The sequence below is a fragment of the Oenanthe melanoleuca genome, chromosome 3, assembly GCF_029582105.1.
Source record: "Oenanthe melanoleuca isolate GR-GAL-2019-014 chromosome 3, OMel1.0, whole genome shotgun sequence".
In the NCBI taxonomy this organism is placed as follows: Eukaryota; Metazoa; Chordata; class Aves; order Passeriformes; family Muscicapidae; genus Oenanthe; species Oenanthe melanoleuca.
In genome coordinates, this window is record NC_079336.1 from 29907614 (window position 1) to 29930148 (window position 22535).

The 22535-nt window shown below is 37.0% G+C and overlaps 1 protein-coding gene across 1 annotated transcript in view; it reads right to left on the reverse strand.

Moving 5' to 3' along the window:
- The window catches only part of IMPG1 (interphotoreceptor matrix proteoglycan 1), a 50590-nt gene extending 29296 nt beyond the window's left edge, over positions 1-21294 (reverse strand). The window contains exons 1-8 of the mRNA XM_056486910.1: positions 21228-21294; positions 9101-9334; positions 6280-6446; positions 6044-6072; positions 3613-3680; positions 2498-2583; positions 1329-1475; positions 8-66 (exon numbers count right to left, since the gene is read on the reverse strand). Of these exons, the coding sequence (XP_056342885.1) occupies positions 8-66; positions 1329-1475; positions 2498-2583; positions 3613-3680; positions 6044-6072; positions 6280-6446; positions 9101-9334; positions 21228-21294 (857 nt within the window). The remainder of the gene's footprint in view (positions 1-7; positions 67-1328; positions 1476-2497; positions 2584-3612; positions 3681-6043; positions 6073-6279; positions 6447-9100; positions 9335-21227) is intronic.
- Between the last annotated feature and the right edge of the window lie 1241 nt (positions 21295-22535).

Genomic DNA, 22535 nt, shown 5'->3' on the forward strand with positions numbered 1-22535 from the left:
TACTTACTTGAATCCTAACACACGGATTTCTTTGAATCCTGGAAGTTTCTCAAATATCTTTTTCATCTATAGAAAACCATAAAAAAAATTCAGCATAAAATCTATGACTAAAAGGCAATCACAAGTTGACTACCTAATATTTTTCATATTTCAGAAAGAGCTTTAGGAAACAGTCTCAACTGCACTCTTTTGGGTATCATAATTGCTCAGCTTAAACACAGTATTTGCTTTGCATATACTTGTTGTATTACCTACTAATAGGCAAAAAGAAACACAAAATACTGTTTTTCTTATAATAATGTAATTATGCAAACAAGTGATAATGTATTTCATAACACAGCAAGTGAAACAACATGAATCAAATGGTTTTCTCATTTTCAGCAGTTTTGGTTCATGAATAATTTTGTGTTTCAAGTCACCTGTAAATTGTTAATTATTTAGAAATATTAAGCAGCTGAAGATGGGTTTAGATTATTTGACAAATCATTTAGAAATTAAACAGTTTTAACTGGCTTGTACAAACAGAATAAAGATACATTTTTAATTCTAATGTTAACAGTAGTCAATTACATGGTTTTGAAAAGAAGTAGCATTATATGTGTAGTGAACAATGTTTGCAGGCACTTCTGTCTGAGGATAATACTGAAAATCTTCAGAGAAGAAATTTTTTGCCAGCTCTGCCAATGCATCCTTCACCATTTTTCTACACATATCTGGAACTGAACCAGGAAAGTGAAATAGCTTCCACTAAGGAATCCTCATGAAACTGATGAGAGGCTTTAGTTAATTTTACTAAGAAAACCTTTTGGGAACCTCAAGTCATTAACTGCTATCAGTTAAACTGATAGCTGAACATTCAGTTAATGCAATTAATTGTAAGAAAATAGCACAGATGTTCCAATTCTTACATAAACCATGGTAATGCACAAGTGTATGTCCTTTGAAGAATAGCTCAGCCAACAGTAGCTAATTACTTTTAACATTTATATTACATTTCTCATTAGGTTTATTGTAGAAATTAAATTATGACAAAGTGCTGCCCATGAATTCCTGATTAAGTCTGAACAATATTCCTGGAGTTATTCTGTTCATCAGTTATCAGAGGCTCCTGCTGATGTCAAAGATGTTGGCTTGTTCGCTTGGTGGCTGAACAGATGGCTAAAATGAGCTGATACTACACGTGAAGGAAACGTGGAGGTCTTGAGAAAACAGGAATGAACTGTTTAAAGTGAAGGCAGTAGATTCCAACCCTATTTCGTGGTGAAGGTAACTTCATAGTAAGAACCTCAGCCAAAGTCAACATTTTAGCATTCATTAAGTGTCCCTACCTGTAGCTGAAATTTGGCAGCTAGTTGTTGGTACTCTGGGGAGTTGGGGTCACTAAGTTCAGCTATGTACTCCTGATCAGTGAGAGTGACACTGAATTCCACCATTTGCTCCACAGGCAGTTCAGGGACTGCATTTGTCCCCAGCTCCTGGAAAAGGCAAGGACAAAAGGAAAGAAATAAAACTAAGTGGTTTTTACCACTCCACAATTCAGTATTTAATAGGTAGAAATGTTCACATTTAAGCCCATCCCCAAAATAACTTTCTGAACCATATTCCACAAAAGGTGAAAGTTCCTAGGTATATCAGTTGGCTTAATTCTTCTGCCTTTGCAAACAAGTTTCTATTACTTGAGAGTTGCCTTTGATATGCATAAATGAAGATGAAGAGAATCAAACCTTTCTTGCACAGACTGTTACCAAGCCTTAGTTCCATCATCATAAAGTCACATAGCTGTTTTAATTTGTTTTTTTTCTGATAATGAAATGGAATTATCCCTATTCATGATACATCTTTCTTATGCATTTGACTTTGCTGCTATTACAAGCTGTCTAATTTTGTTTGCTGTTTCCCAACAGGATTTGCAGCTTTTCCCTCCACTGTAAGGACACATCTGTGCTGAGGCCACAGCAGCCAGGACAGGGAGTACAGAATCCCTTCCCAGCCCCCCTGCCCTCTCTCAGAGGTGTCTCTACAGCAGGTGCTGCTGTAGGGACAGTCCCCAGTGCCCTGCTGTGTGGCTGCTCTGAGGACACAGCACTGGAGAACCCTCTGACAGCTGGCTGGCCACAAAAAGGCAAGGAAGGCTCAGTCCTACCTCCTGTGCCATGGAAAGCCCAGCAGGTATGGTTTTTTGGTATTATTTAATGAAGACCAACTCTACAAAATGGTGCAAAATAGGCATCAGGCCACTCCTTAAAAGAATGAAACCTGTCTAAAAGCTGCTTGCCATGCTTTTGTATTTTTTACTATATATAAACTCAAAAAGCATCATGCCCTACTCCAGTGTATAACAGATGCTAATTAACCCCTTCAGTCCTGCTAGCTGAAACAGAGCAGAGCACTCATTGTTTTTAAGCTCTGTTTATAAGGTTTTTTCCTCTTTGCTGTTAGCTGAGCTCAAAAGGAAAAGGTGAGTGCAAAAGTGGGTAGGAACACAGGCTGCCCTCACCTTGACAGGAGTCTTTGTGTCGTTGAAAATTTCATTGAGCAGTGTTCCATTAGGTGCATATGGAGAGAGAGGTGTGCCAGGAGAGCCTGTGGGCAGGGGAAAGAAAGAAAAGTCAGGGTAGAATGGTTTGCACATCAAAAGTCTTCCCCTTTGTGTGCTGGTCAGGTGTCAGCTCACGTGGCCATGAAATGGGTGTGGGTAAAGCTGCTGCATTTTATACAATAGACAACCTTTCTTCCAGGCCAGACATTAGTGGTGTGACATGTGTGTGACTGAAGGCAAAAATGGCACTGACTATGTGTCAATGAAATTGTGTGAGTTAATAATATTTGGTCATTTCCTGTCATACCACATCATGTATCACCAAGTGTCTAAGCTTAATTTTGCCAATTGAGATCTGTGTCCCTAGGACAGCCACTTTTCTTTAGGGCTCAATTTAAAGTAACAAGAGATGGTGACACTTTTCTACCTAGGGGCAAAATCACCTTACTGGAAATACTTACCAATAAGATTCTGTTATATTTCATAAGAATATATGTTCAGGATGGTTTTTCCTTGAACCAAAATGATCATATTTACAGACTTTTAGCACTGTGTGAATTGCTAACAGTATTTTAAAGAACTGTAGTACACAACAGGGTTGGTAGGCCTAATTGTAATATTCTGATCAATTTATTGTGTTGGCAACACTCTGACTTTCTTGCTTGCCAGTCTTTATTTGCCTTGCTTGCTTATTTTGGTTAACAAAATGCAGCAGTTGACATTCTAAATGGTATTTTATAACTGAAGAAAAATTAACCTGAAGAAAACTATTTTATAACAGAAGAAAAATATAATTTATTATATTGAATATAATAAAAATTCTATTATCTAAGTTTGAAACTAGGTGAACACATGCATTTGAAGACAAATTTTGAATACATTTGAGTAACGTATGCTGGAAAGAGATAAAAAAAATTCTCTTTAAATATTATTTTGCTAAAACATTTACACTTCACTGAACTTGTCATGCTTCTACAACTTTCATTGAATTATAGCCTTCTAAGACCTAAGAATCATTTGCCTTAGCAATTTTATTTAACAGGCAGACACAGAACAAGCAGATTTGATTTTACCTGTAGAAATGGAGGGAATGTCTTCCACCTTTTTGCCTCCTGTTTTCTCTGCTGATATTTCATCTTTCCTATCAATCAAATAAAATGAGTGATTTAATTATCTGCATGTTGTACTGGCAATGACAAAAGTGTGAAAAATCACAAACATATAGAAATGATCCCTATATTAAGTGTAGTTTAAATGAGAGAAGTTACCCCTAATAGAATATTTTGTGCCCTGATTAAACAGGCAGTGGAACTGCATAAGGACTACCAGTCCTGTCAGGAATCTGCTTGTGAGGTTTTGTGCCAGATTTTATCAATGCCACCAGAGGGATGGGACACAGAGATTAAATCAGTGCACTGGGTCTGTTTTTTTGTTTATTCTTGGAAGTCAATGAAGGATTGACCACTGTCTAAAATGGAAGCAAGACTTCTTGCACATCACCTAAATCAGCTTTGTCTTCTTGGCTATTTCTCATCCTATCAAGGTAGTTCAGAGACAGCTTTGGGATTCTTCCAATTTTAGAGCCAATGGCCATTTCAGGTAGCAGGTGTGTTTCATATGGTGTGGTGTGAGAAAATAGCAGGTGAGCTTATTTTTTAGTTGTCAGCCTGCATTATAATACCATAAAGAAGCTTCCAAATAATGATAGTATCAAATCAGATTCCTGAATCCAGATTATTTTGAGATGTCAAAAAGTTTGCTTCTGGGTGTTATATTAATGGGTTAATGCCTACCATGGTCCCCAAGGAGGACAGCTAAAAACTCAAGTGAGAATAGGGTGGGTATGATGTATGACAGGATTTGGTTTGGTTTTGTTGATATTTTTTTTCTGTTTTGAATTTTACAGTCATGTGGTGATGAACGCATTTTTAATAGCTAGCTGTTAGCTTGCTTGCTTGCAAAATAGCAATAGTATCTCTCTCTAAGTACATTTTAAGATAAATAGATGTATTAAAGACTATTTAACTTGGAACAGAAATTGCTATTATTTTGTAGCTTTTGAGAAAATTTAGATTCTGAGATAAGAATCTTCTAAGGGATGTTTTGAGATTTTTCTCTCCTGAAACTGGGGAGTAAAGTATAATTCCTTGAATGTTCTACAGTGCATACAGACAGAACATTTGTGAAAACTGGTATGAATGAAAGAACTAAGGGCACTACAAATGTGTAGTGCGGTGTTAACTGAGACTGCATAAAGCTTGTAGCAGTCACTAAAGGTGTCTGAGCTGTATTTCTATACAAGAACAACCTAGCTGTTTAACAACATAAATAAAGAACATGAATGAATGACAACTGATTTAGCACGTCCTCTGGATATCTTGCTTGGTGGGAACTAAAGTATTATTTGTAATATTTTCACAATGTTAACTAGTTATGTGTTGTATCTATACCTGGAGATTGATTTCTCTACTTGACATCTACAGAAGATACAAAATATTTTCTAAGCCACAAAATAGTAAAGATGAAGTCCAACCATGCATAATCATTGCTGTCTGTGTTTCCAGCTAAAATACAAGCAATTTAACGGAATTTTCTTCACCTTCTGTATTGTGTCTAGGGAAAGCAGTACTGTTCACAAAGAACCTAAGAACTCTGAGATCAGTCACTTCACTTAATGCCTTGCTGCTGCTTGCACCAGGATGAATGGAAAGGCCTCCCTTTGGACTTCCAGGGGAGTTCAATTAGGCTACACTATTAAAAATATGTCAGATCTCCCATGTCAGAATGAATTAAGATACATAAGATTTCTATGATCATGAGACAGTGTAACCTATGAATGGAAAAGATTATGTGAAAATATCTTGAAAATCAGAGAAAACTTGAAGAAAAAAAACAGTACATCAGTCAGAAGTTGTGGACAAGGATTTGTCTGGCTGCACTGTAGTATTTATGTACAGAGAAGCAGAGTTCAGTGGGGTAGCTTTAATCCTGCCATTCTCCAACTTCTGAGCATTGCAAGGAGCATGTTTTTTCAAAGAAGTCACAGAATAAAGTATCACATTAATTATGACAATAATTGTCATGATATATAAAGATACAGGAGAAATCTAAAGTGTAGGCATAGGTTTTTCATGCTGGTGTTTAATGTAGCCTCTCAGCTAAACTTTTATTAAGCTGAATTTCCTTTGGAAAATTACAGCAACTTTTGTCACGCTCCCAATCAACACTGGCCTAATGCAAAGCCATGCCTGTGTTTCATGCTCACATTAGTCTGAGAAAACATTCAGTGGTGTGTCTTGAAATGAACAGGAAACTCAGACATTTGGCCATGCCCATTATTTGTGATTCAATTACTGTGTCCTATGGTACATCCACTATACACATCTCTCACAGCACACACCAAATACAGCACAGTGCTATCTGAGGATCTGCTCACATCCACACACACATCTTTTCAAAGAAGGCAGCAACATCAAGTGGCAAAGTTCTACTTGTGCTACTTACCTTTCCTGGAAGGTTCTATGTTTTACTCGCTGCAAAAAGATTAAGAAAAACAGAATTTTACTAGTGGGTGTATCCAAACATGGAGCCTGTTAGCCCTTTTCTTTGCTATACTTTTATGCTTTCCTGCTAAAACATGCCCCCTCCTTTTCCTGAGCAGTACTTTGCCCTTAAATAAGCAGCTGGGGAGGAACTTGGAAGCCTCTCCCAGTTTCTAAACCAATGGCAGTAATCCTTACCCGTTGAATTATCTCCAGGTGTTCTTGGGAATTGCTGAAGTTTTTGCCAATGTCGAATATGCAGAAGGTTTCCCTCTGGCAGGCAGTGACCCAGTTCTGGTATTCAGAAGTGTCAGGGATCCGATCCAGAAAAATCCGGAAGGCTTCCCACACAGCTTCCTGGCAGACTGAGGAAGAAGAAAGGGGCTGGGGATAGGTGCTTTCTACCAAACAGTAAACTTGAAAGCCTTTTAGCAGTGACATGGCATCTACACATTCATCACTCAAGATGGAGGAATGCACTTCAAAATGTTGTTTAAAAATTGTTTTAGAGAAGGGGATTTTCAAACTTATTAGAAGAACAATTTTAACCAAAACTTGCTAGTAATTTAAAAGCTGTTGCCTTCAGCACTTTATTTTGCAAAGCTCATTACTGTGAGATGGGACATGTATTTTCAGTACTTGATACCTAATTTGGCTTAGAGTGAGTTCATTATCTGCATTATCTAAAATATCAGTGTCTCTGAAGTTAGAGCAGTAAGCATACTCTAAACTTGCTGTAGGGATGTACTCACCTAGCTGTGTTAGGGCCCCTCAATAATACCTCAGGAACGACCTGCCCTCCCAGCAGAGCAGCTGCATGTGGAGCAGATGTGGTCAGGTTATTACAAAGGAACAGGCTATCTTTTGAAGAGATTTATTTATTATGAGCTAGAAATTAAAGCTACTTTCTATCTCCTTTTTCTTGCAACTCTCTGGTATACCTTCTGATGATAAGTAATCCAGTTACCAGATAAATGTGGCACATGACCAGTTGAGGAGGCATTGTGGTGTGTTCTCCCAGTTTGCCCCACATAAGGCACTGTCCTCATGGTGACCTGAGCTATGATGTGTTAATTCAGAGTTGGCATAAGGTCACAGTAGGCTCAAGCATCCAGCAGCAGCTGTCTGAGCTGTTTTGTATTGTGTGCTCATGCCTGGAAGCATGGAATACATATATATGTGAAAAAGAATAAAATTGCATAAATTTTCTTAGCAGAAAAATTCCCTAGAGGGCTGATAGGATCCAGAGTGCTTTTTCAATTACAAGTGTGGCATGAGACTTGAAGGGGGGAGGTCACCTCCTAGGCTTTACACACAGAAGAGAGCCTAAAAGTATATGTCCAAAACAACATGAGGGTAAGATTGTCCCACAGAGGGCTACAGGCTCTCAGGCTCCACCATGGCTACCAGATTGCCTTTTCATGAAGGACTGTACTGTGCTTGGAGATTCAAGGATGACACTCCTATCACCTCATTTTCAAGTGTACTTTTTAATTTTTTTCCCATTTATCAGTTTCATCAGATAAATTAACATGCTCAACTGGGAGGGCAGGAGTCTTTACCAGTTCTGATCTTTCCTTAAATGAATTTTTTTTTTTATGTTTTGATGAAAGACATTGTAATGGAAAATATGCAATTGTTCAAGGGAGCAGAAGCACCTTTTTATGAAGGAGTATAAAAATTATTCAGCTGCAGAGTGTGTTTCATTGCTTGCTTTTTAGGAAGTACTCCAGTTTCAGTTGAAGAACTGGATGACACCTGCTTAGAAAATTTTGTGAGTGTAGGATACTGCTGGGGAAAAGGAGTATAAGTTTATACATTCTTGCACTACAAGACTTATAGAGTCCAATATCCCAGCTGATGTGCTACTCTCCAAAAAACTGGTAGTACAGTAATATTCAGTTTTTGACAGGAAAGGGTCATAGTTTTTTTTGTATCAGCCTCTGATACATTTCAGATTTCTATCTAATGCCCATTGGATGCTGCAATGGAGAGTAAATACTTTTGTATCTGTAGGAATAGCTACAGATATTAGTGTAGTTCTCCCGTGCTGCCTATAGCAAGTAGCTGCTGGAGTAAAATTTTGCAGCTCTACATCCAGGTCTCATTTCAGAGGGAACTAGTTGGTTCCCTGAAAGAAAGCTGAGGAATAGCCAGGTTACAGATGAATGTGAATGGATGGTGTCTGATAAAGAGGAAAAATAGATAAGGAAAAGTGACTTAGGGAGTAGATGTTGCCTTAGATACTTGTATCTCAGAAATGCTGGCTAGGTTTTAGAATTAGCTTTGGACTCTCCATCTGCAATGCAAATCCATGCAATTTTCTAATACAAAATAGAACAACTACAGGATGAAAGACTTGGAGGGGTAGATGAAGAAGGAGAGCAAATGGGACCAAAAATTGAAACAGTAACTCGATAGGCTTTCTGTAAGAAAAAGAAGTAGAGAAAAAGAGCTGGGAAGGGACTGACCTAATTGAGAAAGTCTTATTTTTAAAATGCCTCAAATATATCTTCCTCCCTAAGCTTTTTTCCTGACTTGCTAGTAATTATCTCAGTGTTTATTGTATACCAACACTGCCACAGACTTAATATAACCACTGATACACTAGCACGTTTGTGCAATGACCATTTAATAATTCCAACACCTGCCTTAAACTGGTGCTATTGATTTTGAGTAGGAATGGTGGTACCTGCTCTTTTGAGAAAGGTGGTATTTCTTTTGACACTAATGCAAGCAGAGTTTGTTCTTCATGTTCAGCCATGCTAGAACACTGTGCAATTACTCTGAGTTCATTAGTTCTTTGAGTGCATAGTTTTATTTTTCTTCTGGTAACTGTCTATCTTGAACACTGCTGACGCACATGTAACATTTGATTATCTATGTAAAAATAAATCATAAAGTCAGTAGCACATACGCTGCCTAAAGGTGAAGAACAAGATTCTGGAAAATTACTGTGTTTCCTCAGTCAAAGGAAAGACTTTGAAGGAGGAAGTACACACTACAGTAATCATCTTACCTCTTAATCTATAGTAAGCTTGGTGACTGGCTAAAATCTGCTTCACTGATTCCTGCGGGCAAACTTTCACACCAGTGGAGAAAAAGGATGACCTCTTAGTTCGGTGTTTTGCCATGTCAAATATCCTCCTTATGGTTGATATCCTGGACCTCTTCGTCGTTCTTTCTGTTTTCTCTGACCCTGAGGTGACTGCAAGATGTTTGGCTTCAGCACGGTTTATTTTATTAGGAATTTCTGTAAAAAATAAAAAACGAGAAAGGACATAAATATGCTTTGCCTAGGCAGTAGGTATCCAGTGCAAGTGCATGTCTTGAAAGTGGACATGAACTTGAGAATCCTTTTGTTACATTATAGAGGAGTGAATGCACTGATTGAATCTGACCACACAGGGGAACCGAGGCTCTAGCGACTTGGTAAATAATTTCCTTGTATTTCAACACAAGACCCCAGGACACACAGGCTTCAGAAGTTCTAAATGCTGTTTACAAAAGTGACTTTGGATTAGATGCACAACTTTGTGCTACAGCATCTCATTTGTGGGCACATCGCCCTGTAGGGAAATTTGCAGTACAGTGATAAGTAATGTCTACACTAGCAGATAAGTAAAATGAGAAATAGTTGTACCTTAAGTCTTTAAAATCTTATCTTTCCTTTGGGCTTCAAGGAACATCTCCCTTCAAATCAGGTTCATAACCTTGAAGCTATCCCAAGAACTAGACCCTGAAACTTTCAAAAGTTGAACAGGAGTTTTATTGCCTTTGGGAAAAAAAATATTTGTTTCCAGTCTCTCTTTTACTCCACAGTGCACTCCTATATCCTTTCCTCACATAAACTGAATTATTAACCAGAACAGACTATGGTTGTTTCTTTGCAGTTGGATGAAAGGTGTTGTGAATGGTCTGGCATCATATTTCAATAAAATTTCCTGGCAAAATGGAACAGCTACAGTAGAAAAAAAAAAGTGAAATCAATGACTAGGAATTGAAGATTTAGGATTAAATTTTACATATGAAGCTACTCAGTTATGAAAAATGGAAAAGCTTCTAGCCTGTCAACCTCAAGAATAGGAATGTCCATCACAAAAACCCAGGACTCATCTAGTTCCATTTCCTAAGTATTTGTGTTGCAGTACTACATGACATAACAGCTAAATTTAATGTGAAAAGGTTAATGTTAAAAATAGTGTATAAACTACAGATTTAAATGAGCTGAAATACAGCCTTATGCAAGATTGTGGGACAGAAGCAATGAGTAGGTTATATTCCAAAATTTTGCATACTGATAAATGAAGATGTTAAAGCAAATTTGGAAATACCCTTTATGGCTGAAATTTGATACAGTAATTGCAGATGAAAAATAAAGAGAAATACAAGCAGAATAGAAGACATTTGAAAGAATTAGAAAACTTTAAGGTGTATGTGTTCCTCCAGCCTGATTAATCAAGTGAAAAATTTATTTCAAAAAATGGTTTTAAAGCTTCTAATGGAAGAATAAGGGGAAATAATAGGGTTAAAAAGGAATAAGTTCAGTAGGAGTAGCACTGTCAAGAAATTTAAGAGTAAAAAATTATCAGTTTGCTGGAGAAAGAAGAAATGTCATGCTGCATACAACAAACACTAAATACCCTGTTCTTAGGCAAATCAAGAGAAAATAAGGATGGTTAAAAACACATTATCTTGATACTTTGGAATTGTGCTAATTAAATGTTTTAAGAAAAATGGGCAGATGAATGATAAAAGTAATTGAAACCCATACTTTTATATGTTTATTCTTTTATAAAAAGAATAGCATGTGAAATGAAGAATGGGGAATGTTCTACTGTGTGTGTCAGTAGACATATATATGTATGTCTATCTGTATATGTCTCAGCTCTTATTAATTTCCAAACAAACATCCATTGTTTACTATGTAGAAATTACAGTAGTAACATCTATATTTAGAGATAGGTTCTCCTCTGATATGGAAAAAAATCAACTGCTTGATTGTGATGAATATTTTCTGAAAGAAAGGAAGTAATAAAACAAAGGCAATAGGTGATTGTTATTATTTTTTAATGCATGCCAGAGACAGTGATTGCAGACCTATAATTGCCTAATTGTTGCCAGGTAATTTAAAATGATGATGCAGTCATATAATGTTTGACAAGAAATGAAGGGGAAGTAATTTTTCCACGTTAATGTCAGGTCATGAACCATAAGCTGCCCAGAAAGAATTTCCCCTGTGAAAACGCTTTGCTGGGTTCAACAGAACCCACAGGTGGCCAGACACTGAGACACAGAGTTATTTGAATGTTATATGGGATGAGAGAAGAAGATCCAATGGCACTGAAATCTCAAAGCAGATTCCTGAAACCCTCTAGAAGAGGGAATCAAAAATCCACATGGAAAGCAGCCAGCCCTAAGTCTATTACCTTTCACAAGGTGCATCAGCTGCGATGGACCAGCTGCCCAGGCAGCCCGACCAACTGGGGCAGAGGATTGTGTCACTAAGCTCTTTGATAGCTTTTGTGTGCAGCAGAGCCCTTTCTTGAAGGATTTGCTTCCCCTCCAGGATTTACATCTAAGTCGTTAACTTGAATTACGAATTATACTTTTCGTAAAACTGACAAAGGAGAGTCTTCTCAAATGATTGTTGCAATGATTTCAAAGTATCTCTGTCAGGGTCCCTGTTTGGGCTTTTCATTCTGAGAAGTGACCAAATATTTTGTGCTTTCAGTTTGCACTCTTCTGCACGCTATTTAGGGTGGGTGTAAATTTTTAAAATTATTTTCCTTTTAATTCTTTCCCTTCAATGCTATTTTGTTTGTTGTTTTCTGCTTCTAAAATATATCTATTGCAAAAGGTTTAGTTTAATTTATATGTTGTGACTAGATAATTTCTCTTACTAGAATAACTTTTATTATCATAATTCTTTGAAATCACTTTTTTACTAAAGCAAAAGTTGAATTGGAGAAGCATCAGCCTTTCTCCCCATATGATTGTTCAGCATGAATTTCCTAATATTTGCTGATTGTGAATGGAAGAAAACTTGCCTTCTGGTATAAACATTTCCTCATAATTCTTCAGATCTGTGTTTTCCCCTGTGTCTGTTGAAATTCTCAAGTGGGAAATTTTTACCTAAGCCTCACACATGTTTCAGCCATATATTTTACTAAAATATACCTCCATCTATTCCTTTTCAGATGCCTTGATTTTACTGTTCTGTGTGGAAAAAAAATATTTAAAAAGACACAAGCCATTATGAAATTGAATCCATAGATATTAGTTGATCCCCCCTTTTTTTTACTATGCAATGCAGTAATTGAATAAATTGGAGTGCAGCAAATTTTACAGTTACATAATTTGATCATGTAAATAATCTAAATACCACTAAGTTGGTTAACTTTTCTTAAAATAAATAACATCAATATTTTTTTTCTAATTATTTTTTTCTTATACAAGCACATGCAATTAAAATATTCAGTGTTTACCTCAAATCTACCCTGTCCAATTTGACTTTTTATTATTTAGCTCTGTTATTTCACAGAGGTGACTCTCTCAGTTTTACTTTTAAAAAGTATGTTAAAATTTTTTAGTTTTCTTTGATAGCTCAAGGGCAGAAAGACAGATAACTGTAGAAGTCTGATAGTGCTTTATTCTACTTCAGCTAATCTCCAAGATGCCTTAAACAAAGGTCTAACTCCCCTTTATTTTCATATGAAAGAATCTACACCATGTCCAAATTTTCCACGTGACATACTTGCAGAAAAATATTGAGGTAGTTCTACCAAGGTTATCTACAGAATCTGTGTCAGCTGTTATTAAATTCTGGAGTTCCTGACATCTAGTCCTGAACTTAGATCAAATATAACAAAGTTTTTTCAAAACAGCATATAACAATTTTCAAAATATGATACAGCAATCTAATTCATATGGGATCTAATCAAAGTGCTTTGATATCCATACCAATCTCTCAAGTGCATAGTACTGCTCTTCAGGTTTTGGTTTCAGGCAGATAAATGGTATTCATTTCACATATTAAAAATCTGGAATTCTTACAATTAGGCCAGGCCTCTCCTCTGTGTCTCTTGAGACCTGCATTATCAAATTTATATCCTAACTAAAAAAAAAAACAAGGCAAGAGGAACAGATTTCAAAAGTTCCTATATGTTCTTAAGAATCTGCATGTCAGAAAAGGAAAAGTACATCACTATTGAGATGGATTCTAGAGAAAAAGAGTTTCAAGTTATTCAGAAAATTGGTCAGTTTTGGTTGTTTTTTTAAATATGCTTTTATAAACATAGGAGCAAGAGGGTCTTATTCATACCTTTTTGTTAAATGGAGTGGATGCTTCTCTATATAGCTTTATTAATTTCTCTGTTAATAGTACTAGTTTTGGAAGGCCTGAAATTTTGGAGTTGGTAGTTGAAGTTGAAAAATTTCATTTTTCAGCAGTGTAGACGATCTTTGGGTAGAACATTTATCTACAGCATTATTTTGCCAGTAAACATTTATTTTTATTTGGCCTGAGAAAATTTAGATGCTATTGAATACCAAGAGAAGAATTAAAAATATGGTAGCTAAAGATTTGACAGCAAAATTCAAGGAGACAAAATTGTTGAAGTCTGAATAATTCATCATCAAAAGATTTAAATGTGTGAAAAAGCAGATTAGTCTGAAAAATCAGTGGATCTTGTTAGGATAGAAAGGAATGTTTGATGGATAAATGAGACATATTGCCTACACAATAAAATAATAATTAAAAGACAAGACTTATGTAAAGGAAGTGTTGAAATACTTTGAGGAAAGCTTATCAGGAAGGTTAATTCAGCAAAGATCTGTAAATGTGTTGAGGTTAGATCTATAGCAGGGCCAACATTTTGTTGATAATTGAGCCAGTAACAAAAGCACGGCTGACTAGTCCTGAAAAGTTATCTTGGGATTTCGTAGTGGGCTGAGCAGTGTAAACACCAGATGGAGCATAGAAAGTACAGAGAGAGGTAATACCTGGACTCTTCACCCAGAGGCACTCTCCTCCCTTCCACAGTGAGGATACCACAATCTAATGGAGCTTGCCAGTGACAGACATGGTGCCCATGACACGTCCTCTCCTTATGTTCCTTTTAAAATCTTTTTTTCCACAGCATGTTTCCTCAGGTCTGTTGCATGGGAATAGTCTTACTGGATTTGAAGGGACTTAGATGAGCAGGGACAGATTAAAATAAGGCATGGCTTTATCACCAAATGCTACCTGTGTGCAGCAATCTCTATCTTCCCATGCAGATGTGAATATGGAGGTTTTACTCTTGTTGTTGTTCAGGGCTGTTTTGCCAGTGTTTTTTTAGATACTGCTATTTTGACTGTGTTTGCTTTGCATTTCCAAGTGTGTTTTCACAACGAGTTTCGAAAAGTTCAGGGTGTGGAATTCCATACTAGAAAAGTTAGTGCTAATATTTGATCTGCTCAGGTCTTGTCTGAGAGCTCAATGCCCTTAAACCCAAGGTTATATGGCTTGCTTGAACTTTTCTTCATGTCCAATATATTACTGGACTGTTTTTAATCCCCACAGGGAAAGGACTTTGAAAGGGACTGAGCCACTGTTACCTCCTGGTGGGTCTTACCTGGGCTGTAGCTGAGGTAGCTGAGGCACAGGGGGAACTCTCTTTGGGTCTCACTTCTGCAGGTTTAGTGCACTTAGCCAGGGAACTGCTGAGTCAGAGGGCAGCTGACATGGATGCTTAGCTTTGGTACAAGAGGAATTGTGGCCAAGAATGCCTCCATTTCCAAAAAAGGAAAGAGGGCTAAGACAGATCTATTAAAAGTAAGTAATTTTAATTTCTGAGAATGAATGTGGGCAACGATGAGCTTGGTATTCCTGTTTGGTGCATTGGCTTTGTAAATTCTATTATTCAATGTGACCAAACAGTAACATTGCCTGTGGAATGAGGCCTGGATCTCTAATTATGGAAATTCTGTACCTATGGGGGACAGGTCCAGGCCTCCAGTTTGGAAGATCCTGTGTCCAACTGGCTAAAATTTACTCATGAACTTCCTGACAAGAACCACACAATTGATGGCTACACACTCAGCACTATAGAACCCTTCCTGTACCTACTAATATGTCATATTATGCAAGACTCAGCATCACCTTTATGTGTCAGGGAGGTGCCAGGCTCTGATTGTGCAGTGGAGACTTTATGCAAAAGACAAAATGTGCCTCATCCCTGTATCTCTTGCTTGGATTCAGCATGACAAAACATCACATTCACATATTCAGAAGCTGCTGCACTCAAGCTCTCTATGACACAGAAGAGGAGTTCCAGGCTTCTTCTTAAAAGGTAAATTCTGTAATTTTCAACCTTTTAAAGGCTGTGTTCATTTTAAAAATGAGATCTATACCAAGGGGTTTCCTTCTCAAGAATCCAGGAAAATGGTGGGTTTTCATAAATCCTGCCTCTTGTCAGAAACACATGATAAAGCTTCTTACATGTCTATGAAAAATGAAGAATCCGGTTACATCCATGAATCTTTGTGATACTTTCCTATTGTATTCCTTATGTTAAAAATGCTACATGTTTGGTTATAATGAAACAACCTACACCTCAGAACATGTATGGAAATAAATCTGAAGAAGAATGTGATAAATTATTCTGAATTATATGATATAAACAATGGCATTAGTAAGTGTTCAAATTTTAATAAAGACTCCCATTCTTTTGTTTTAATGGTTTTATGTTCAAAGCTAGGAGATGGCATTAGATAATGGTTGTTTCTCAGAACCCTTATATTAACCTGGATGTACATTTTGGTACCAAAGGTCATGGCTGTTATAAACTGGTGTGCTCTAGGATTTCAGTCAGCATGAAGAATTTAATTTCTGCAAGTAATTAACACTGGGAAGCTAAAATAGATATCAGAATCCCTCAGCTGTTCCCCTCCTCCTCTGCTCATACATGTGTGTGTGGTTTTCTATGCCAAGTGGAGAAATACAATTGGCAACCAACTTCAGGAAGAAACAAAGGATTTGGAGCAACTTTAATGGAGTTTATGCATGGGCCTTATAACAGACAAGCAGTTTTGTCTCCCTCTCTAGAGCATATAATTTAGTAACTTCTTTGAATTATACTAATTGTACAATTCATGGGAAAAATGTAGACAATTATCTACCTATTATAGATGAGAATAGAAATTATAACCTGCAACTGGTAAGATTTTCCTGCTTTTTTGAATATATTGTTGTGATGATGAAGCCACATTCACAATAAATGCTGTCTGTGCACACAAAAATATTGAACATGTAGAAATCTTTGAGTCAACATATGATTTTGACACATTTTCTTGTAACCTGAAAAAAATGTAGTAAGAAACTTATGTTTTCATAGATGTAATATGTTATGTCATTAAAGGTAGAAATGTTTCCATTCTCTTTCAGACAGAAAGGTGAAAGTTTTTATTCATCAACTGTGTTTGCTTCTGCTGCTGGAATTCATAAAAATTTCGAAGGCCATCTATGTTTTCATTGCCAGTTTGTGAATCTGGCAACAGTCTACTTATAGAAACAACACTGAAGAGTGATTGGATTTAATGCTCATATATGAAATATATCTATTGATATTTCTTTGGCCATCTTAGAAGTATTTGACCTGAAAGGCTGTTCTATTAATTGATATGGATGTGATATCAAAGGATGCAAGAAAATGCCTTAAATGTTTGAGCAGCTCTTGGAGGGATCTGTCTAATCTGCAGTGATAAAACACTCAGTTGAGCACCTCTGCTCGTGATTAGCCATTCTCAAGAGGTACAGCCTTCTCTGAGAAAGTCAGTGAGACATCATAAATTCAAGTTCCAGTGATGCTTTGCCATGTATGTCAACATTTCAATAGTTTTGATGCTATGAGTCAAAGAGTTGCAGTGCAGAGTGGGTTTATGGAGATAACTGTATTCACAAATGTTAAAAATTAGGATGCCTGGTGTATAAAAAGGTGCCAGTGTCATCTCTTTACTTCAGCTTGTGTAATTGGAACTGGTTAATTTTTCTCACAGTTTGGGGTCCCTCATTCTGCAGTACAATCTACAGTCTCTGGCTAACTGACTCCACTCATTTTGACAGAGCCTGACTTGCACTTAACCTTACTTAACTTAGTTATGTATCAAACTGATAGACCAAGTTTGTTTGGAGGACATCTAATCCAATTCTTGATCTGAGCATGACTATTTACTAATCTAATTTTAGGGCAGAAGATGAAAGAGAAAAGAACTTGAATAGAAATATCTTCATTTTGAGCCATCACCATGAAATCACAAAATTAAAGATGAGTGCATCAGTGTTTGCTGCCTGAAACTGCTGGAGTTTCTATGATTGATGCTGGGTATGAATCATGGATTGATGCTTGCATACAATAATAAGGCATGCTACAATTATGTAAAGGTACACAAACACACCTACGCTGTGGCAGGTGCCAGGGTGCTCCCAGATTATTGTTAATCTTATGTTTTCCAGGCAGGTCACTCTTCTCAAGTCTCTGCCCAGTAAATAGCAGCTGGCAGTGACTCAATGCCAGCAGACAAGTATATGAAACCAGATAGATGCTTTCTTTTTAAGAAGTCTGTTATTTAATTTCACACATTCTGAAGGGGAAGAAATTGAAACACAGTGGGGCTTACAAAGTACAAACCTCGTGGAATGTACAAGATAGTGCACCTAATTCCTGATTAACATGGAAGAATTATGTGACAGAGAATGATCAGAAGACTAATTTTAATCCCAAAGGGACAAGGTTGGACAGTGGTAAAGAAAGAAGAACATATTTAAAAGATTTCAAAGCATCAAAATGCAGTAGAATGCATTCAGAATTTTCCTTTGGGGAAGAAAAACTGTCTTCTGGAAAGAAAACACCATGTTTGTTATGTGATGGGTGTTGGCCATGTCAGTTAGTGCACAAAGACTCCAAAATTAGATGGGAAATGAACACGAACAATCTGGATTTCTAGTAAGTTAAGACTCCCAGTTATGTTATTGTAGCCTGTAAATTAATGTCTTGTAGAAGGAGAAAACATTTGATTATTAATATTGATCATCTTGTCCACAGGTGTTTTCTGAGAAAAATCCCACATATCTTGCTGTTCATTCACATGTAGTTCCCTGATCCCTATAGCACAGGCATGACTATTTCTGGAATTAATCTTTAGGATTCAGTGACAATGGTCTAGTATTTATATTAAAGTTTGGCTTTAAACCAGAAAACAGAAAAGATCAAATCCCATATATAGTGCATTTGTTTAAGAAAGGAGAGAAAAAATGAAACTTCTTACTTTTCATAAGTTTATAAGCCCAGAAAAGCCAACTTTAACATAATTCTTATTTTATGCATGAGAGAAGAAGATAATCTTAGTGCAAAGAGCAGATATATCTTGTTTTCTTTCTTTGTTTGATTTTCCTTTGATTTCTTTCCTTGATTTTCCTTTTCCTTTGGCACAAATTTGCTTAAATACTTTTTTAAAAAAATTTTTTTCAGGGCAATTACAGTAATGAAGATCTGAAACATTTATTGCTGAATTAGAACAGCCTAACGGGAAGGGCTGAGTCAGAATGAATTAAAATGATTTCATAGAGCACACACAAAGCCTTTGTGTCCTAAGGAATGGCTGAGTAAATAGCAGATATTTGCTTGCTGAATAAAAAAATGCCACAAACCAGCCTTGAACACGCTCTGGCCTCCTGTGTTCTCAGTATCAAGAGCTAGGATGTACCCAGCATCAAGGCATATTGTGAGAGCTCAAAGCTCCTCTGAATTTTGGTAGTCTGGCTGTTCACTGGTTTACTATTCTGATTTTGTGCACACATATTTTGCTGTCACAAAATTTTTATCCTTCTCACTTTCCCTTTCCATTGCTAGACACAGTTTTTGTCAGGGCAGTGGCAAAATTATGGGCAGAGTTAAGCACTGTAACTCTTATTTTGCTCTCTAATGTTTCCTGTCTATTTCTTGTGGAATTAGAGGGGCTCCTGGAGAGCCTCCAAATGGCTGGGACAGGGACTCTATGGGTCCTTAAACAGGGACAGGGAGGAAGGACCAAAAAACATTACTAAGCAAGCTCCATATTTGTTAAACACCTTTTTGTTAGATATAAACATGAGAAAACACAGAGTTTTTAATGAGGAAAAAAAAAATCAGCTGACTAACCCTTTAAATATTTAGAAATTATCTCTAATTTTTTTGTTTAAGATTTTTTTGTTTAAGGGCTGTTTTATATCTCAGTCTCTTATTTCCTAGTCTGTCACAGTTTACTTGTGCTGCAAATTTGAATGACCATAAAGGTCTCAAACCACCTATATTAGGAGTGATTCATGCAAATATTCAGACTACTGGGAGAGCCTACATACTCTTAAAAATATTTTCTGTAAGTATCTGACCCGAATGCTAAGCCATAAAATAACAGCTCTGCTCTGAAAAAGAAGTTTCTTAGCACAAGCATTAAGTGTTTTGAGATCTGTGTGCATATATTTGAAATCAAATAGTTTAAAAAATTATGTATGGCATGACTAAAGGCCAAAAAATAATTATTATAATGCATTTATGCATGCCACATGCACTTTATAGAACTGCTGGCAAGGAATATTTCTAGTTATTTAGTATTCCTCTCTGTCAAGATAGCCCCCCCATCATTTTCCTGGTCTTTTATGGAAAGTGTATTGCAACGTGCAATCACATTTTGCAATTGGTAAAACTATGTGATGCCACTTTTACCCCTATTGCTTTCTAAGTTATAATTATAAATAGGGGCTGCAACAATGCCATCAAGCATATGTGAACTGCCTGGAATTTATTCTGTCCCTTTCTATCACAGAATATGCAACTTAAATGCAAAAACAATGAATCTTGATAAATCTTGTTTTCTTGTCGGACGTGTAATATCATCATTCTCTTTTTTCCCCCCACGTTTCCAAAATATCGTTGGTGATTAAATGAAACTATTTGCTTAGAATCAAAAAGTAAAATTCAAGAGCCACAAAACATAATTCTAGTGCTAACTATATATTTTCCAATGATTTTTTCAGCACTTTAATTGTCCACTAGAGAAGATTTACATAGTTTAACTGAGATACAGGCACTGTGATCTGTATTTCTGTGTTTCTTTAAGAAAAGCAGGAGTTTCTTAAAAAAACCCCAAACATGCAAATAAAACTTTCTGACTAGTATTGACAGCAGGCTGTGTTTCATACTGTCTCCCTGACAAATATTTAGATAATGTTGAGGAGACTTATCTTTTATAATTTTACATTCTTTGCATTTAATTAACAGGCCTGACATAAAATTAGAAGGTCATTGACTTGAGCACACATAGCAGTTGTAATGTTAGCTTTTAATTCAATTATGCAAATATCAAAGCGTAGATGGAAAAGTTAATGAAAAACCTCCTCCAAAATTAAATGCATTCCCCAGAGCTCTAAATCTTTTGAATATGGGACTAACCAGGGAAAATCACATCAACATATTTTCTTTTTTGTTGTTGAAGTAGCTTTATAAATGTTGTGAACTTTTAAATGTTTTTAAATAGAATGATAGCTGATATACTAAGTACAGAGAAGTTCCCTGCATTTCTGTTTTCTTGCAAATAATTTTATAGTTATTATTACATTAATCCTTACTGGTGTTGCCATTTTTTGGATATTTGCCAGTGTGGTGCATTCGTCCAGAATTTGTCTATCTAGAAGTTTTTGAAGTTGTTTTTAATAATCAGAATAACTGTCTTCACTAGTAAATGCAGATATATTTTATTACTTTCTCTTAATTTCAGTGATAAAAGACTGTCTTTAACCATGTCAACACTTAGATGATCTTTCAGCCTATTTTCCATATATTTGTCTCACAGGTAATATTTTTTCATAACAGAACGTATTCAGGTAAAATGAAGCTAAATGGCATCTTTTACAGATATTGTAAAACCTGCAAAACACACATAAGAAATAATGCCAATATTTCCTTTTTCAGCTTTATAGTAGTATCACTAACCACAGCATCTCCAGCTGAATTGTCAAAACACCGCATTCTAAACTAAAAATTCTGTACTATGAAAGCCCTTGATCTTGCAAATATTTTGTTTCTTAATATGTAAAATTCATCTAAACCTTTAATACATGAACTTACCTCTGCTTCCCTGAACTTGGAGAGCAAGGCAAATGATCAGAAATATTAATCCAGTTTTCAAATGCATACTGTCTGTTGATCATTCAGTTTTCAAGAGCAGTCATGCAGGAAACAAGAATATTTTGGTCAAGCAGAAGAATTCTGTTTTCTTAGAGAACTGAAATCCCCAAATGCCTTTATTTTTCAGGTGTCTCCAGCCTTGGGCTGCATTGAATTGCACCTAGGCAGAGTGCAACAGGTGCCGGAGCGCACGAGCTGGGCGAGCCCCTCCAACGCCCACACCTCCAGCCTGGAGCTGGAGTGGTAAGACAAGAGTGACGAAGTTTTGAAAAAAAGCAGTGTCTGTTTCTGGAATAATCTGTTTATCTGCTGCTCAGACATAATCCCTCTTACGGTCCAGCTGGAAGAGCTTTCTTCATCTTATTAACCTTCTGGAGCGGCATCTGTCAACCCCAGAAGACTTCAGCAGCACCATGATAAACAAGGGAAGTCTCTTCTAGTTCCCACTGCCTCTGAGCACTGCTCCTTGGGGCATTCTGGAGGCATGGCATGTGGGCACAGGGAGAGAGAAGGGTGCTGTTTCCCAACCAGTGACCACAAGCCCCAGGAACTCCTGAGTTGGCTTTTCCCGAAAGAGCGCACAGCGCTCAGCTCTTCTGCTGCCCGTGCCCTGCAATCCTGTCTCCCCTCCTGTCCCACGAGGCTGCTGCTGCTGCAATATCCCCCTTGGAGCAGTGATGGTGATGTTCTGTGACAGTGCTGAAGTGATGACTCAGCAGTGCTCAGGGTTGGCACACTCTGATGCCAAACTGTGGCTGGGGCAGGGAAAGTGCTGCACAGTGGGAGGAAAAGAGAAAGTGGTGGGAAATGCTGTTTCAGGCACACAGCTCTAACTAGGCCAAAAACTGTCAGTGACTGAATTCACTGCTCCAACAGCTCTGCTCCAGTTTCACAGATAAATATTCTGGTTATGTGTTGCCAAGTATAGGTGTTCCGTACTTACCCTTTTATTTTCAATACCTTTTTTACTGTTGCATTACACCTCAAAATGCTACCAGGTGGGCATTTCTGGTGGTCTCTCACCATTAAAAATTTTTGTCCAAGTGCTCTAACATAAAAAGAATCCAGACTGGCAGCAAGAGTCTGTAAGCACCAGTTACTTAAAGAACAACCTCCATGTGAACCCAATCAGTATTCTATTTTTACTTAGGATTTAAACAATGGCAACCTCCCTCCCTTTCCAAGATTGCCTGATTTTAACTACTCAGACCAGATACCATGCAGACTTGGCTGGGACCAGATAAGCTT